Source organism: Rhinoderma darwinii, chromosome 2 (genome assembly GCF_050947455.1).
Source record: "Rhinoderma darwinii isolate aRhiDar2 chromosome 2, aRhiDar2.hap1, whole genome shotgun sequence".
NCBI classification, from domain to species: Eukaryota; Metazoa; Chordata; class Amphibia; order Anura; family Rhinodermatidae; genus Rhinoderma; species Rhinoderma darwinii.
Window position 1 is genome coordinate 194,372,128 of NC_134688.1, and position 14,914 is coordinate 194,387,041.

Sequence of the window (14,914 nt, forward strand, 5' to 3'; positions counted from 1 at the left end):
GGACAGTAGTTCCACGTAGAGGCAGGGACTCCTAGCGTCGTACATAACTATGATGCTAGGAGCCTGGCTCCCTGCAGTGTGTTCGGTCCACTACTTGCGGCCGAAATACGTCCGTCAATTACGTCCGTAATTAGTGCGTGTGCACATACCCTCAGAGTCGTATTGAAAAAGAAAACCCAAATCCGTGAAAATTGCATCATGTGACATTGCACAAATCCCACTGATCTTGCCTAGAAATACTCCATCAGTTTACTAATAAATAAATAAATAAATAAATAAATAAATAAATGGCACCCTTCTCTAGTCAGATTGTTTCTGCCTTGCTGCCACTCTGCACTGGGCACATGATGGTGCTAGATAAGCCTACTCATGATGCCAAGTCCAAACGTTCTGTCATGTGATCAGCGAGCGTCAGCCAGCGGCGCGCATGCCCACACGTCTTATTTGCATGTCTTATTTTCTTCCTGCATCCAGAGCGTATAAAGTGCAGGGGAGTCCGGCGCATGCGTGCTCTCCTGACCGGGCAGGAACTCACGCTAGTTTCCCCAGCCTGGCCTTCAGCCCTCCTCCCGGGATTTAATTGTGACGCCGGGTTCCATGTCCCCGGCTCCGGATTCGGGTGCGGAACGTGGTCCGGCTGGTGATGGTAAAAAGCCGAATGCGTCGCTTACTGACTGCAATCAATAGAAGGATGATGAAGCTGCTTATTGCACTCGCCCTGGTCGCCTATGTAGCCTGTGAGTGCCCGTTCTCTCATTCATTCCTTGCAAGTCAGCCCGGGCCGTGTGGTGGGGGAAGTACGAGGTTTATTTAGGGCACCGCTCATAGGTAGAGATGGCTCGTGCCCTATTCTGTAGACTGATCGTGTATCTACATCGCCTCCTATTACATGGCGCTGCCAAGCGGCCCTAGCACCCTCCGTGTGCCCTATGTGATGTTGAGCTAGATGCCTGTGTTTGTGGTCAGTGCGGGGAGGAGCCATGATGACAGTGGGCACAGTGCAGTGACAGGAGTGGTGGTGCCAGTGCAGCTGATCGTGTGTGGCCTGGGCATTGAGAGATGGCATAGCTCACTCCTGGTTCTGTGCACTGTCAGGAGCGTGTGATGTCCTGTACTATAGAGGACAATGGCCCCTCTTCATTCACCAGGCTGGAGCTGCCATGCTGGAAGTTTTTCTATACTGAAAGGCAGAGCAGGCGGCTGTATACTGATCCCTACCCTCACCATGTAGTAAAAAGATGCAGCACCTGCCTATCTCCTCAAGCAGGGAAATGCTGGGGTAAACTGGGCACTATAGAGGTAGATTGCATTGTCTGAGGGGGGGTTGTGTTTCCAAGAATGCCAGGTAGCGGGTGTCTGATAAATGCGGTAAATTGTTTCTTCGGACTGCCCCTTTTATTGGTGGTCTGAGCTGGACATGGTGAAGTAGTTCCCTAGACACTTTGATTTTCTATGGTGAAGGTTGGTAAGGGTTGGCCCTGGAGATGTATAACTGGCTCAGACGTGTGTGCAAGTTGGCATAGAAGTGTCAATCTCAATCACTGCAAATTAGAGGGAAACTCTGCTGTTGCACATGTATAAAGGTGTCTATAGATCACCGGAGTGGAGGAGTTTGAGCGCTCAGTGGAGCCTCTCTACTCTTTCATGGGTGTCTAGTATTGCAGCTGAGCCCCATAACTTGTTCTTAGAAAGTCCCTTTAGGACACGATCACACACTGTTTTGGTGCAGTTCTTGGCTGTTTTTTGAGCCAATGCCAAAAGTGGATCCTAAAGGAACCTTTTGTGTCCACTGCTACGTTTGGCAAAAAAAAATGTGAATGTACGCACTACTGGGATTGTCCACTTTTTTTTTCCCTATTAGTTTTTTTTATAGAATAGGAAATCATACAGATTACTAATATACATGTAATTCAAATTCTGCTCATGTACATGGTCAGTGCAGTTGTCTGTCTAAAAAAATAAAATAAAAAAGGCGTAGCCCACAGATTTACCCACAAAAAAAGCACCCATAGGATAGCTGAATGGACAATTGTGACCCACATCATGTGACCCACTGGCATTCTGGTGACACTGTCCAGGTATATAACAGGTTAATAGTAGATTGCGCATCAGAAGTTGTAAAGTAGTTCTTGCAGCAACATCTCCATGTCTGTGAGGAGCAGCTCTTACATACTTCTCACTGTCTCCTCTGTTTTATTAATTTTACTTTATTAACCTGACGAGATCCCTGAGACAGGCAGTTATTTGATAAATCCTCTAGAGACAGTAAATCAATGGTTTATCATTATTCTACCATTAGTTCTATTTACACAGCCCATGTTGCCCCAACACATTGTGTGGTGGGTCACATGACTGACGCCATGTTTAGTCATATTCAGTCAGTCTGTGGATGCATTCCATAGGACTAATCTGTGGGCTATACCATTCCACTGTGACGGGCCTCATGCAGTATAATGTACGTGAGCAGAAATTCTAAAACCTGTATATTAGAAAACTGTTTTCCTATTCTACAAATAAGTAAAAAATAAATAAATTAAACTGCATCAAGTCTTTCCTCTATACATTTCCTTTCTTTTCTATCAGGCTTGGTTCAAAGAACTGTATCAAATACTTTATCAAAACTACTACTTGATGATCCAGCCTCCATTCCTGCCTTTTGGTCCCCTGTTCTCCGCTTTCCAAAATGGCTGCCGCTGTCTCTGACTTCCCTGTGGGGAGCTTCTTTGGAAGTCTGACACGTCTGCCTTCCAATGGAGCAGTGCTGATAAAGTTTTCTCCTGTTCAGCAGCACAGACGTTGTTAGCACTGGTCCATTGGAAGGCAGTGGAGGGACGAGGGGCATGTCTCAGACTTCCCTATGGAGAGCTTCTTGGGAAGTCTAGGACCTCAGCAGCCATTTTGGAGAGCAGAGAGTGATGGACTGGAAAGCAGTGACAGAGGCCGGATCGTGAAGGAGCAGTGCAGCATGTTGGCTATACAATTGCAAGATACAGTCAAATTAACGTGCTTTTGCGGCCGCAATTCCCCTGAAAATCCACAGGAGAATTGCGTCCCCATTCACTCCTATGGGGCCATGCACGCGGCCGTGGTTTCCACGGTCAGTGCACGAGCCCGGAACGCAGATAGTACGGGCAAGCCTTATTACGGCCGTGTTCTACGGTCCGGGCTCATTGAAAATAATGAGCACAGCTTGTAATTTGCGGGAGGCTCGCGGCTGACACTCCGTGGCCAGCCGACCCGGAAATCACGGCCGTGCACATGGCTATGGTTGTGTGCATGAGGCCTTAGTCTCAAAACCGCACCTGCAAAGTGCAGATTAGCCACAACTGATCACCACGATACCAATATAAAAAAAATAACCTTGTGGTTTTTGCCAAGATTTGTGGGAACGCTCTTTTGCAGTATTGCGAGATGCTGTCGCATTTTGACTTCTTAAACCACTACCCTTCCTTTTTACAGTTCTAGATGTTTCCAAACGTGTCCCTGTATGTTATTTCAGATGTGGCGCGCGCTGTATGTTCATTACCGGCGACGTCATTTGAGTGTTGATATCCGGAAGAGCCGGGCAGCCTGGCCCTTGCCCCTCCAGGCTTGATTGACATCCCAGCTGCTGGGGGATGTCAATCAAGTCTGTTGGGGTGGAGTTGGAGACTCGACTGCCTGACACTTCATTATGTTGTCAACACCCAGATGACTCTTCACTGGTAATTAACATAGAGCGCATGCCACGTCTGAGATAACATACAGGGACATGTTTGTAAACATTGTCTAGTACTGTAATAAGTCAGGGTGGCAAAAAAAGGTTCCACTTAGGTCAAAGATGTGAATGTTTGACTCGTGTACTTGTCTTCTATTTATATAGAGTAGAAGTGGTAATGTATGCTGGCGCGTGGGATCATCACAAGGATCTTTTTTTTTTTTTTTTTTGTTTTAAGCTGCTAGTTATGACCTGATAAACATTTTATACTACTGCACACCTGTTCCATAGCTACAGCCTAAAATACCTGATCTCTCCATAGATCGTCTTGTAACACATGCAAGGTGCCGTACGCTGGTATGTGCTTTTCATATGTAAGGTGCCCATAAACATAACAATGGTTTCAGATCTGACCAGAAAAGACTATAGTTTACCCCGATAGTGAAAAACATTGCATTACTCGTCGGGGGATATCATCTGGGATGTGACCAGCCTAAGGCACTGTGTAAAAACTGTGCAGCGTCCCTGACCTGGAGCCCGCAACTCCTTCCGTCCGAAAAACCACACCAACATTGTGGTGCGTTTTTTTTCATGATTTATTTCCGCTGTGGAATGCAGCGCTGGGTTAAAAAAAAAGTTTCGATTTACGTTCCCACTTTTCTGCGTGTAGTCCGGCCTCCTAAGATGACGTTGCAGGCCATGTGATGCTGCAGCGGTCACACGGGATGAAACGTCATCCCAGGAGGCCTAACTGCAGGAAGAAAAAGTTCTGGGTAAGTATGAGCTATTTATTTTTTCCTGAGTTGCGGTTTTTGCGATGGACTTGCGATTCCATTGCAAAAGTTGGAACACTTGGCTTACTGTTGCTGGTTTTGTATCCCCATTGAACTCAATGGGGAAAACTCGCAACAGAAAATCAACGAAAACGCAGCATTAATTGACATGCTGAGGATTTCAATTCTGCACTGCAGGACAATTAATGTTTAAACCGCATATTTTTTTCCGCAGCGCGTGCATGAGATTTACTAAATTTCATCCACTTTGCTGCTACTGTAAATGCTGGAGAATTTCCGCAGAGAATTCCGTTGCAGAAATTCTGCAGCTTTAGGCTACGTCGGAACCCGGCCTTATGTGTGTTTTTATAGCTGCGGTTTTGATGCAGTTTTTTTTTTTTTTTTGCACCAAACTCTGCAACGTCTGCATGTAGCCTGAACTGAACCTATTCTACCTTCTGCAGCTATTTCAGCTTGATATGAGAAATGGTATGGTGTGACTGCCCCGCCGAGCTGCCTTACAGTCCTTACACTGAGCTGAACGCTGAGTAATTTCTGACAGTCTGGTTGTTAGGTCTACACTACCTGACAACCATAGGCTGGCTGACCGTAGAAGTTTCAGGCTGAGTTCACATGACCTATTTTCAGGCGTAAACGAGGCGTATTATGCCTCAATTTACGCCTGAAAATACGGCTCCAATACGTCGGCAAACATCTGCCCATTCATTTGGGTTTGCCGACGTACTGTGCCGACGACCTGTAATTTACGTGTCGTCGTTTGACAGCTGTCAAACGACGACGCGTAAAATGACTGCCTCGTCAAAGAAGTGCAGGCCATCTTTCACGGTCGTGTGAATGTAGCCTAAGGCCCCATGCACAGCAATTCCCCCAAAAATCCACGGGAGAACTGCGGCCCCATTCATTCCTATGGGCCCATTCATATGACCGTGGTTTCCACAGTCCGTGCATGGCCCAGCAGCCTGGACCGCAGAAAGAACGGGCAAGTCTTATTACGGCAGTGTTCTGCGGTCCAGGCTCATAGAAAATAATGGCCATGTGCACAGCCCGCGATTTGCGGGCGCCTCTCGTGTGACACTACGCTGCCAGCCGACCCGAAAATCACAGCCGTGCACATGGCTACGGTCGTGTGCACAAGGCCTAAGTCAGAGCTATAAGTTGGGAGATACTTCCAGGTGTATTACCTCTGTATAGGCATATAATGCATTATGTCGCCCATAACCTTCCATTGTAAAAACCCTTATACCGAGCGTTTTGTTTTTTGGATACCTCTGTATGGAATATCACAGTTGATTACGCTATTTGCTACAGTGACATAGAATGTATACCCTTATATACCAGCCTGACAGATGGCAAAAGTGAACTTTTAACGCCTCATGCACACGACCGAGTGTGCTGTCAGAGTCCCGTCAGTGATCCAAGGAAAGATAGGACATGTCCTATCTTTCCTCGGATCGGAGACTTGGACCGTTTTTCACGGCCCCGATTCACTCGCTAAAGTGAATGGGTCCGTGAAGACGTTCGGATGCCGTCAAAAACAGCCCGAGTGGCACAACGGTCGTGTGCATGAGGCATAAGGCTGGCAGAGGGCGATATGACTTGTGTTCCTCTGTTGTATTTTTAGGTCCGTTATTTAATGTATGTCTTTATTATTCTTTTCAGCTGTTTGGGGAAACTTTGTCAACATGAGGTAAGGTTATTTCATCCATCTTTATTTGAAATTATGAATCGTGTGAAAAATGCAAGCTATACCTGCTGATCATGTTTTAGACTAGTGCTCCATATCCTTGGTTGCAGTCAAATCACCAGGTTTTCCAGGCCGTACAACAGCTTCAATGTTTCCCTATGCGAAAAATGACATTAGCAACCGACCTTGATGGATTTGTAGTGCTAGATGCAAGGTCGCTTGTGACATCTTTTTACCATAGGGAAACCTTGACCTCTCAGTTTTATCGCAACACTCAGGCAATATCGTGCCACAGTGAATCACTGAGCAAATATAGAAAATTAATTTATTTTGTTCTCAAATTAGCTGATACCATGTCCTGCAAAGCAGTGATCGAGGTGTTTTATTCCTGTCACTGAGTTGTTCCATGAACTGCCCATTTATCATTATGTAGAAATACTCCCTCTGCTGGATTCTGTAATCCAACGAAGCATGCCAGGCGTGCATTGAAATTTAGTCCCGTTTACTATCGCTGATGACCTGGGAATAGGGTTGTCACGATACCAGAATTTGCACTTCGATACCGATACTTCGTGTAGTATTGCGATACTCAATACCAAAACGATACTTTGCCAACAATAATAATCAGAAAATATTTTTTTTCTTATGTTAGGCACGTGATGAATTTTGAACCTCCGTGTGCTTCACATTAATAGTTATTAACCCAGGAGAAGAAGCAGAACAAAGATCCAGCGTTGAGGGTAAGTAAAAGGAACTTCTGCTCCAATTTTATTAATGATCTAACAAATTTAAAAGAACTTGAAAGAGTAGTTCAGTAGCGTAGCAGAGTACAGAGTTAGGTGCAGGGTGAAGGATCAAAAATTGCCTTGGTTAATTGTGCCCAGAAACGCGTAGGCACAATTAACCAAGGCAATTTTTGATCCTTCACCCTCCACCCATCTCTGCTACGCTACTGAACTACTCTTTCAAGTTCTTTTAAATTTGTTCATTAATAAAATTGGAGCAGAAGTTCCGTAATGGACGCAACGTATTTCGGCCGGAAGACCCGAAACGAACACACTGCAGGGAGCCGGGCTCCTAGCATCATAGTTATGTACGATGCTAGGAGTCCCTGCCTCTCTGCAGGACAACTGTCCCGTACTGTAATAATATTTTCAGTACGGGACAGTTGTCCGGCAGCAAGGCAGGGACTCCTGGCATCGTGCATAACTATGATGCTAGGAGCCCGGCTTCCTGCAGTGTGTTCGGTCCGGGTCTTACGGCCGAAATACGTTCCGTACATTACGGACGTAACATGGTCGTGTGAATCCAGCCTTACCCTCAGCGATGGATCTTGGTTCTGCTTCTTCTCCTGTTTGCCGCTGGCCGTGCGGGAATCCGGGTGCTGTCTGTTCAGACACAGCTAATGGTGAGCTGGAGGATCAGGCAGTTGTTAGAACACATCTCAGTATGCCCTAACCGGAAATACGGTCAGACCGCTCTGGAGTCCTTCAATGGACCCTGAGCTGTCTGCCCATATATGGTATGTCCCTCGATCGAGGCACAGGGATTCCCTGTGATGCGATCCAAAGGGCATCCCCTTCTCATTTACCCCTTGAATTCTGCGGTCCGCTTTGATCGCAGCATTCAAGGGAATAGAGGCGGAGATGAGTGTATTCTCTGATTTCCGCCGTTAGAGCTGGGCTGCGGCTGTGTAATACAGCCATTGCCCTGCTCCTGACAATAACTATGTGCGCACGGTCAGCATGAGGTGGTGCGACCAGCGCTGCACTAATGAGCAGTGGCACCGGCACTGAAGATAAAACATGGGGGTCTTTTGTAGTGCATCCGCCATGATCGATCTTCAGTGCCAGCAATCACTAGTGCAGCGCTGGTCGCATCACAGCATACTCACCGCATGCACACTTTTCAGGACTCAGAAGTGGGGCAATGGCTGTATTACACACCTGCAGCCCCGCTCTAACATTTGTGTGTTGCTATACTAAGCTGTGCAGCAGCCACACCGCTTAGTATCGAAATACATGAATTAACGGTATTGAACAGTTTGTGGGTGCGTCGTATCAAAACGGCATTGAAGTTTCGATGCATCGTGCAACCCTACCTGGGAATATAAAATCTGGGTACCTACATTTTTTTTTTTTTACTAATGGCTGCAAATGACATGACGTATCCCATGGACATGCCATATGTCTAAGGTGGGAATACCCCTTTTAAAGTGGAAAAAACTTAATATAATCTAAAAGAAAGATCTAGAAGCCACTTTATTTTTTGGTTCCGGGGTGAGCAATTTTGATGAGGCTAAGTTCACATTTTTTTTTTTTTTTTTTCAATGTCCTGAAAAGCGTACATCACTATGCTTTTTCAGTACTTTTCCAAAACGTATACGTTTTTTGTATTGAAGTCAATGACGTATGGCGCTGGCCGGGAATTCCGATGCTGGAGGGAGCTTAGGTGGCGCAATCTGCAGAGGGTTTTGCGCTGCCTACAGGGGGTTGTCCGGTGGCACTATCTACAGGGGGGGTGTATTCTGGGGCTCTCAAAGCCCCGGCCGAGATGAGTGCACACTGAAGCAGCACTGCACTCGTTAAACCTGTCCCAGGCTTTCAACGCTTATACACGTGCTAACTGCACAGGGCATCGGCAGTTAGAACGTGTATGGCAGTCGTGAAGGGGTTAATGTTAACAGACACAGATGGCCTCATTCTTCACATGTGATTGCCTTAACCTACCTACTTATTTCTTCTTAGCAGGTCAATCCAAGAGATCGGGGAGCAGAAAATGGAAACTAAAATAGAAGAGGTTTGTAATATTTTCCTGTGTTTTACTCCGCCTTTATCGTACTACTATGTTTTGAATTAGAGTGCCAATTCCATATGTTATAGTATTTTATATGTCGGCTCTATGAGGTAATGGAACCCAGCGGTCTAAGCAGAGACTGATGGTATAAATTATATAATATTTATTTCTGTTAAAAAAAGCAAAAAAGCTTTAAGCTACAAGGACCGTAGTCTTTGAGTGGTCTAGAAATGTTTATACCTTTTTTCTCTCTGAATTGTAAAATATTTTAAATGCCCCAGTCTTTTAACTAACTCATGCTGGCTATAGACTGAACTATTTTGATTAAAAATGGGTAAAATAATGTAATTGTTTGGATCAGACAGGATCATTTAATAATACTCAAGTGCCCCTCAAATAGGCTAGTGTGTCAATTACGTTCAAATTGTAGCGCAATGATTCAACTATATACACTGTCAAACATAACATTAAAACCACTGATAGGTGAAGGAAATAACATTGATCATCTTGTTACAATAGTGCCTGTAAAGGGTTGAGATATATTAGGCAGGAAGTGATCAGTCTGTTCTTTAACCCCTACCCGCACCAGGACGTAACTGTCCGTCGTTGCGGGAAGTTACTTCCCGCACGAGGACGTACAGTTACTGAGTTAATCCCGGTGCACACTGTCGGCGACAGTGTGCACCGGGAACCAGGAGGTCAGCTGTCGCCGACAGCTGACACTCCCCTCTTGCCGGCCAGCGGTCCTTTGCCGCTGATTTCGGCGCATTAACCCCTTAAATTCGGCGATCGGGTGCAATCGCCGAATTTTAGGGGTTTCAAACATATCGGCAGACCCCCGTCCGAAATCGCGGGGTCTGCCGATAGTTAGTATGGCAAACGGAAGCCAAACAATGGCTTCCGGGTCTGCCATGGACAGAAGCCCATCAGGACCAACCTTCGGCTGGTCCTGATAGGCTTCCTGTCAGAGTGACAGAAAGTCACTGTGCCGTTCCCGATGCACACTGTCGGCGACAGTGTGCGTCGGGAACTTGGAGATCAGCTGTCCCCGACAGCTGACACTCTCCAGTGTTGCCGATCAGCGGCTCATCGCCGCTGATTTCGGCAATTAACCCGTTACATGCGGGGCTCGATTGCGATCTCCGCATGTAGCGGGTTTGTAGCGCATCAGCAGCCCCCATGCAATCGTGGGGGCTTCTGATGCTTGTGATGGCACCCGGGGGCCAGACAACGGCCCCTAGGTCTGCCATGTATGTCAGCCTATGAGGATCAGCCTCTGCTGATCCTCGTAGACCAACTGTCAGTGACTGTGACGTCACACTGACAGTTGGAATACGTTACACTACCTAGGTAGTGTAATGTATTCTAACAGTGATCAGAGCTGCAGGTCAAAAAAAGAAAGTGTAAAAAGTAAAAAAAAGTTAATAAAAATGTTTTATAAAAGTGTAAAAATAAAAGGTTTTGTTTTCCTATAATAAGTCATTTATTATAGGGAAAAGATGAAAACATTAAAAAAAAGTACACATATTTGGTATCGCCGCGTTCGTAACGACCCAATCTATGAAACTATAATGTTAATTTTTCCGCACGGTGAACGCCGCAAACAAAATAAACGGAAAACTGTCAGCATCGCTGTTTTTTGGTCACCACCCCTCCCAAGATATAGAATAAAAAGTGATCAAAAAGTTGCATTTACCCCAAAATGGTACGTATAAAAACTACAACCCGTCCCGCAAAAAACAAGACCTCCCACAGCTTTTTTGACGAAAAAATAAAAAAGTTACGGCTCAGAATAGCGTGTCCCAGAAAATAAATTATTTTATAGAAACTTAATTTTATTGTGCAAACGCTGCAAAACGTAAAAAAAAAAACTATACACATATGGTATCGGCGTAATCGTACCGACCGGCAGAATAAATTATAACATAATTTATTGCGCACGGTGAACGCTGTAATAAATAAAGAATTTAAAGCGCCAAAATCGCTGTTTTTTGGTCACCCTAGCTCTAAAAAAGATCCTGAGGGGCCAAAATGCTCACTATACCACTAGAAAAATTCCTTGAGGGGTGTAGATTCCAAAATGGGGTCACTTTTGGCGGGTTTCCACTGTTTTGGTCCCTCCGGGGCGTTGCAAACCCGACATGGCACTGAAAACCAATCCAGCAAAATCAGCGCTCCAAAATCCAAAAGGCGCTCCCTTCCTTCTGAGCCCTGCTGTGGGTCCAAACATCAGTTTACGACCACATATGGGGTATTGCCGTAATCGGGAGAAATTGCTTTACAAATTTTGGGGTGCTTTTTCTCCTTTATTCCTTGTAAAAATGAAAAAATTCTATGTTTCCACAGAAAAATAGGTGATTTTCATCTTCACAGACTAATTCCACTAAATTCTGCAAAAAAACTGTGGGGTCAATATGCTATCTATACCCCTAGAAAAATGCCTTGAGGGGTGTAGTTTCCAAAATGGGGTCACTTTGGAGGGGTTTCGGCTGTTTAGGTACCACAAGACCGCCTCAAACCTGACATGGTGCCTAAAATATATTCCTAAAAAAAGGAGGCCCCGAAATCGACTAGCTGCTCCTTTGCTTCTGAGGCCGGTGTTTCAGTCCATTAGGACACTAGGGCCACATGTTGGATATTTCTAAAATCTGCAGAATCTGGGCAATAAATATTGAGTTGCGTTTCCCTGGTAAAACCTTCTGTGTTACAGATTTTTTTTTTATTACAAATGACTTTCGGCAAAAAAAATGAAATTTGTAAATTTCACCTCTACTTTGCCTTAATTCCTGTGAAACGCCTAAAGGGTTAAAATATTTTCTGAATGTGGTTTTGAATACCTTGAGGGGTGCAGTTTTCAAAATGGGGTGATTTATGGGGACTTTCTAATATATAAGGCCCTCAAAGCCACTTCAGAACTGAACTGGTCCCTGAAAAAATAGCCTTTTGAAATTTTATTGAAAATATGAGAAATTGCTGCTAAAGTTCTAAGCCTTGTAATGTCCTAGAAAAATAAAAGTACGTGAAAAAAAATGATGCAAACATAAAGTAGACATATGGGGGATGTTAACTAGTAACTATTTTGTGTGGTATTACTATCTGTTTCACAAGCAAATACATTTAAATTTAGAAAAATGCTAATTTTTGCAAATTTTTGCTAAAATTTGACGTTTTTCACAAATAATTATTGAATTTATCGACCAAATTTTTTTCACTAACATAAAGTACAATATGTCACGAGAAAACAATCTCAGAATCGCTTGGATAGGTAAAAGCATTCCGGAGTTATTACCACATAAAGTGACACATGTCAGATTTGAAAAAATAGGCTGTGTCCACAAGGCCAAAACAGGCTGTGTCCTAAAGGGGTTAAAGAGGCTCTGTCACCACATTATAAGTGGCCTATCTTGTACATGATGTGATCGGTGCTGTAATGTAGATTACAGCAGTGGTTTTTTTTTATTAAAAACAAACGATCCTTTTTGACAGTTATGACCTATATTCGCTTTATGCTAAGGAGTTTCTCAATGGACAACTGGGCGTGTTTTACTTTTTGACCAAGTGGGCGTTGTACAGAGGAGTGTATGGCGCTGACCAATCAGTGACCAATCAGCGTCATACACTTCTCTCCATTCATTTACACTGCACATAGCGATATAGCTATATCACTATGTGCTGCCACAAAAACACACTAACATTACTGCAGTGTCCTGACAATGAATATACGTGAGCCTCTTTAAGTTAATGTATTGGAAAAATGGGCAAGTGTAAGGATGTGAGTGACAAGGGCCAAATCGTGGTGTCAGATTATATCTAAAGCATCTTCAAAACTATCTCTTGTGGGGTGTTCCCGATGAACTCAAGTCATGGGCACCCAATGCATATTGATGCGCGTGGGAAGTGAAGGCTAGTCTGTCTGGTCTGAACCCACAGAAGAGCTACTGTAGCACAAATTGTTGAAACTGTTAGAGAGTCTGTCACCAGGTTGATGCTGCCCTATTCGAGGTCAGCATGAAGTATTGACAGCCACCCTGATCCCAGCACTGTCACTTCCTAATATTTAGTAGCTTTCACAAAATTCTCTATCTTCTGCAGCGTGTGTTCGTGAGATGTGACTCCTGATTGGCAATCGCTGTATCAGTGTGAATTTTATGAAAACTGCTAAAGATTACAAAGTAACACAACACAGCACTGGAATCGGGGTGGCAGTCAATACTTTATGCTGACCTCGAATAGGGTGGCATAAACCTGGTGACAGACTCCCTTTAACAGTTTTGGCAATTTGTGATACAGTAGCTCTTGTGTGGGATCAGACCAGGCGGGCTAGCCCTCACTTCCCACATGCATCGATAAGCCTTGAGCACCCATGACCCTGTTGCGAGTTGTACCCGCTGATAGGGCAGTTTAAACCTAGTGACAGATTTCCTTAAATGCTGGCTTTGATAGAAACGTGTCAGAACAGTGCATCGCAGCATGCTATGTGTGACACGGTCTGCGGCTACACAAACTCCAGAGTGCCCATGCTGATTCCTGTGCACCGCTGACAGTGCCAACAATGGGCTCGTGAGCATCAGAACTGGACCATGGGGCAATGGAAGATGACCTGGTCTGATGAATCATATTTTCTTTTACATCAGGTTGATGGCCGGGTGGGTTTTCGTCACTTACCTGAGCTAGAGCTGGCATCAGGATGCACTATGGGTAGAAGGCAAGCTGGCACAGGCAGTGTGATCTGTGCAATGTTGTTCTGGGTAACCTTGGGTCTTGGCATTCATGTGGATGTTACTGTGACCTGTACCACCTGCCTAAAAGTTGTCGCAAATAAAGTACACCCCTTCATGGCAACAATATTACCTGATGGAAGTAGCTTCTTACACCAGCATAATGCGCTCTGCCACACTGCAAAAATTATTCAGGAATAGTTTGAGAAACATTAGAGTTCAAGGTGTTTGACTTGGCTTCCAAGTTCTCCATATCGGAATCTGATGAAGCATTTATGGTATGTGCTGCAAAAACAAGTCTCATCCAGGGAGCCCACTCTTCTCAACTTACAGACCTTAAAGGATCTGCTGCTAACGTCTTGGTGCCGGATCCCACAGGACATCAGAGGTCTTGTGGAGTCCATGCCTCAACAGGTCAGCACAAGGAGAACCGACATATTAGGCAGGTGGTTTTAATGCTATGGCTGAAAAGTGTACTCTGTATTATGTTTAATAGGGTTTCCGGGTCTAGATGGCGCATTGCTAGTAGAGCGGGAGACTTAATCACGTAGAACTGTCTCTTTGCAGTCACATTTTTTGCTACATTCCAGTATATTTTATTTTATTTTTTTTCTACAGGTGATTGCGCCGTTAAGAGAAAAAATAAGAAATTTAGAAAAAAGGTAAGGAAGTCCTGTGTAGTCACCTTTTTGATTTCACTCTTAAAGTCTTATTTATTACTGGTGCCTACTTACTGTATGATGGCATTAGAACCCCTTGCCCTCTCTGATAATCACTTCATCAAAATGCCAGGACAATTGTGCTGCTCGTGTGTTTGTTTTGTAGTAAGGGAAAATTCCACGCAAGGTTCTTAAACCCTTCAGCCCGGCTTCCAGCTGGCGCTCGCGCTGCCTGATTTTGTGCTAGAGATTTTTTTCCCTGCAATGCTCTGTCAATTGAGTTACTAAAGTCCTTCATTCTGGGGTCTATATCTCTAGAACTAGGGCGAAAAGCTTGTTCAACTTTGAAGTATCTGATACGGGTACTTCTAATTTCTGCAGGTCTTGTAATTTAATTTAGATGATCAAAACATATCCAAGACCTGCAGAAATTAGGAGTGCCCCAAATATAATTGTACTTGGCATAGAAGACCACCACATCCAAGTGCCTATTCAATAACCGTTATATTAGCAGCTCCATGTGTGGAGCCAATACAAATGTTACATAAGGAAATTTCCATTTCCTA

General features: G+C 44.6%; 1 protein-coding gene across 1 annotated transcript in view; it reads left to right on the forward strand.

Moving 5' to 3' along the window:
• Positions 1-417: 417 nt before the first annotated feature.
• LOC142742672 (UDP-glucuronic acid decarboxylase 1-like) overlaps positions 418-14,914 on the forward strand; it is a 59,947-nt gene continuing 45,450 nt past the window's right edge. The window contains 6 exon segments of the mRNA XM_075852675.1: positions 418-538; positions 541-597; positions 599-737; positions 6,151-6,178; positions 8,923-8,974; positions 14,308-14,351. Coding sequence (XP_075708790.1) covers positions 428-538; positions 541-597; positions 599-737; positions 6,151-6,178; positions 8,923-8,974; positions 14,308-14,351 — 431 coding nt within the window. The 5' untranslated portion in view covers positions 418-427.